This window comes from Lactuca saligna, chromosome 7, assembly GCF_052625555.1.
Source record: "Lactuca saligna cultivar CGN05327 chromosome 7, ASM5262555v1, whole genome shotgun sequence".
Taxonomy (NCBI): domain Eukaryota; kingdom Viridiplantae; phylum Streptophyta; class Magnoliopsida; order Asterales; family Asteraceae; genus Lactuca; species Lactuca saligna.
Genome location: NC_136423.1, coordinates 143,597,826 through 143,600,881, shown reverse-complemented (window position 1 = coordinate 143,600,881; position 3,056 = coordinate 143,597,826). Strand labels below are relative to the sequence as shown.

The 3,056-nt window shown below is 33.4% G+C and overlaps 1 protein-coding gene across 1 annotated transcript; it reads left to right on the top strand.

Annotated features, from left to right (window-relative positions):
- Window positions 1–641: 641 nt before the first annotated feature.
- LOC145007310 (uncharacterized) lies at window positions 642–1,208 on the top strand. The gene has a single exon (XM_078966269.1). The coding sequence runs from the start codon at window positions 642–644 to the stop codon at window positions 1,206–1,208; it is 567 nt and encodes a 188-aa protein (XP_078822395.1).
- Window positions 1,209–3,056: the final 1,848 nt, after the last annotated feature.

Below are 3,056 nucleotides of genomic sequence, written 5' to 3'. Positions count from 1 at the left end.
TGGTCTTCAAATTGATGATATTCGTGGTCAAGGCTATGATAATGGAGAAAACATGAAAGGAAAACACCAAGGAGTGCAAAAGAGATTTTTAGATATAAATCCTAGAGCATTTTACACTCCTTGTGTTTGCCATTCTCTTAATCTAACATTGTGTGATATGGCTAACACGTGTGTTAAAGGAAAGAACTTTTTGGATTCATCCAACATATTTATACTGTCTTTGCAAATTCTACTAAAAGGTGAGAAATTTTGAAAGATAATGTTAAAGCTTGGAGTCTTAATTCATTATGTCAAACTCGTTGGGAAATCTGGGTTGAGAGTGTAAAAGCTATTAAACTGCAACTTGTGGATGTACGGGAAGCTTTACTTCAAGTTGGAGAAAAAGATAATGATGCTGCAATTGCAAGTGAAGCAACTTCACTAGCAGAAAAAGAACTTAGTGACTTTGAATTTTTGGTATCAACTGTTTTTTGGTATAAAGTACTAAACCGTGTGAATATTGTGAGTAAGAAGTTACAATCAAAGGATATGCATCTTGATAATGCTATTACAGAAATTAACAAATTAATTAGGTACTTCAAGGATTATAAAGAGACTGGTTTTTCAAAAGCGTTGTTGAAGCTAAGGAGATTGCTATTGAAATGGGTATTGATCCAATATTTCCACAAAAGCGTTTGATTGAAGGGAAAAAAAGGTTTGATGAGAGTTCAAGTAGCGAAGAAGTTTCATTTACACCTGAAGAGAATTTCAGAGTCAATTATTTCTTATACATTTTTAATCAAGTTATTTCTTATCTTGAGACAAGATTTGAACAATTCAAAAAGTATGATAAAGTATGTGGTTTTTTATTTCCACATGATTTGAGGGGAATTGAAGATAAAGATCTTAAGTTATATTGTTATCGTCTTGAAAAAGCACACAAGTTTGAAGAAAGATCAGATATTGATGCCGAGGAACTTTATACGGAGTTGAAATTATTTGAGACATTGGAAACCAATGAATTTAGCAACCCTATAGATGTTTTGAAGTTTTTGAAAGAACTTGATTATTTCCCAAATGCAAGCATTGCATATAGAATATTGTTGACTATTCCAGTAACAGTCGGATCTGCAGAACGGAGTTTTTCCAAATTGAAATTTGTGAAATCTTACTTACGCTCCACAATGACCCAAGAAAGACTTAGTGGTTTGGCGATGATATCTATGTAGAACAAAATATTAGAGAGTATAGACTACGAAGAGTTCATCAACCAATTTGCAATCAAGAATGCTAGGAGAGCTTCAAGGATCGTCGGTTAGCTGTTAGGATATGTTATTAGTCATTAAAATACTATGATTTTGCTATGTTTATTGTGATAAGGTTTATTGTCATTTTAATAAAAAAAAATAGTTTATGTAATTTAATTCCTTACATTGTTACACATTAAGGTCTAAGGGCCTTTTTTATCCATTTCGTCTTGGGAATTTGAATCCTCAGAACCCGTCCTGCTTCACACGAACATCATCATTTTTTTGGTTTCATCGATTTCAAATTATCAATTTCCCTGAAAGGAATATTGATTTCTTCTGAAAGTAAGATCAACTTTAGGAAAACTCATGTAAAAATGATAGAGAAGAAACCCACAAATTAAACCCAAAATCAGGCTCAAACCCATAAATCAAATCCCCCCCCCCCCCCCCCACCCATCTATAATGCTAAGCAATCGATTCGAGCTCCATCCCTTTCTTTGACACTCCAATCTACGAGATTTTGATTTAGACTCGTGAACCAGATTGGAAACAATTTTGGGATTCGGTTTTAGTGGAATTTTTGATATGCGGAATTCAATTTTTGGATTTAAGTTCCCGTTAGAAAATGTGCTTCGACGAAGTCGGCAATGGAGAAGCAATGATTCTACCAGAAGCTATGGTGATGGTGATATGGGTTTGATTTTGTTTTTGGTATTGGTGGCTCCAATTGGGAAGATGGTGTCTAGAAGATGAGAGAGATAGAGAGATGGATGAGTTTATTTTGTTTTTGTTTTTTAATTATAAAAATACGAAAAGAAATAAAAGAAATTAAGAAATAATTATTTAAGGGGTATATTAGTCATTTTAGGTTAGGTGTGGACCAACACGAACGAATATCAACTATATGGACCAAAACCAAATAAAGTATCCGAAATTGGATCACTAATGCACCACCAAAAACTTTTGGACCAAGATCATATAATTTTTCCAACCTCAATGACCATTTTTGCAATTTTGTCTTGTCTTTTATATGGATGGGTTTTTTTAGGTTGGTAAGTTTTAGCACAGATTGGTTAGAAGTGATAATTAAAGGGTTTAATTGCAACGTTTGATATATTATAGGGGTAAATGTTGTAATGATCATTGGTGTCTAAAGAGTAAAGAGGTAGGTATGCATCTAGCCAGTCCTAAGTATCAAGTGATGTGCTTAGTTGACCATTAACTGTTGACCTTCGTCATTCGTCCATCAACCTTCGACCTTCGACTTTATAAAAATCTTTATGTTTGTCTTTTAATAGATATAACAATCTATTATTCATTGATATATATAAAACTCAACAATGGACAACGAAGAAGTACATCTCAATATGAACATATTAGATTAATAGATTTTACAAAAGTTTACAAAAATTAATCAAGATGGGAGTCGATACTTTTATGAAAAATTAATATTTTCCTTTTACTTTAAAACAACTCACATGCTAACAATACATTATACATTTATACACTCACACCACTTCCAACAAATTGTTTTCAATACAACCACAAAAATCCTACATCTAATGATTTCTGCACCGAAAATCCTACATGCTACTGTTACGATCACTACTAGCCCAAATATGTTCACCATAGAATAACAATAAGGTTCCATTTTCTAAAACGAATTGGTTTTAGAAAATAGAACCCTATTGTTCTTCTTCGTTGAGCATGGTTGGGCTAGTAGCGATCCTAACAAGTAGTATCAGAGCCACGGTCGAATCCTGAATGATGTGTTTGACACAGGTGGTGCAATCCCCAGTAACTTTCAGTCCAACGTAGTTGATCGTG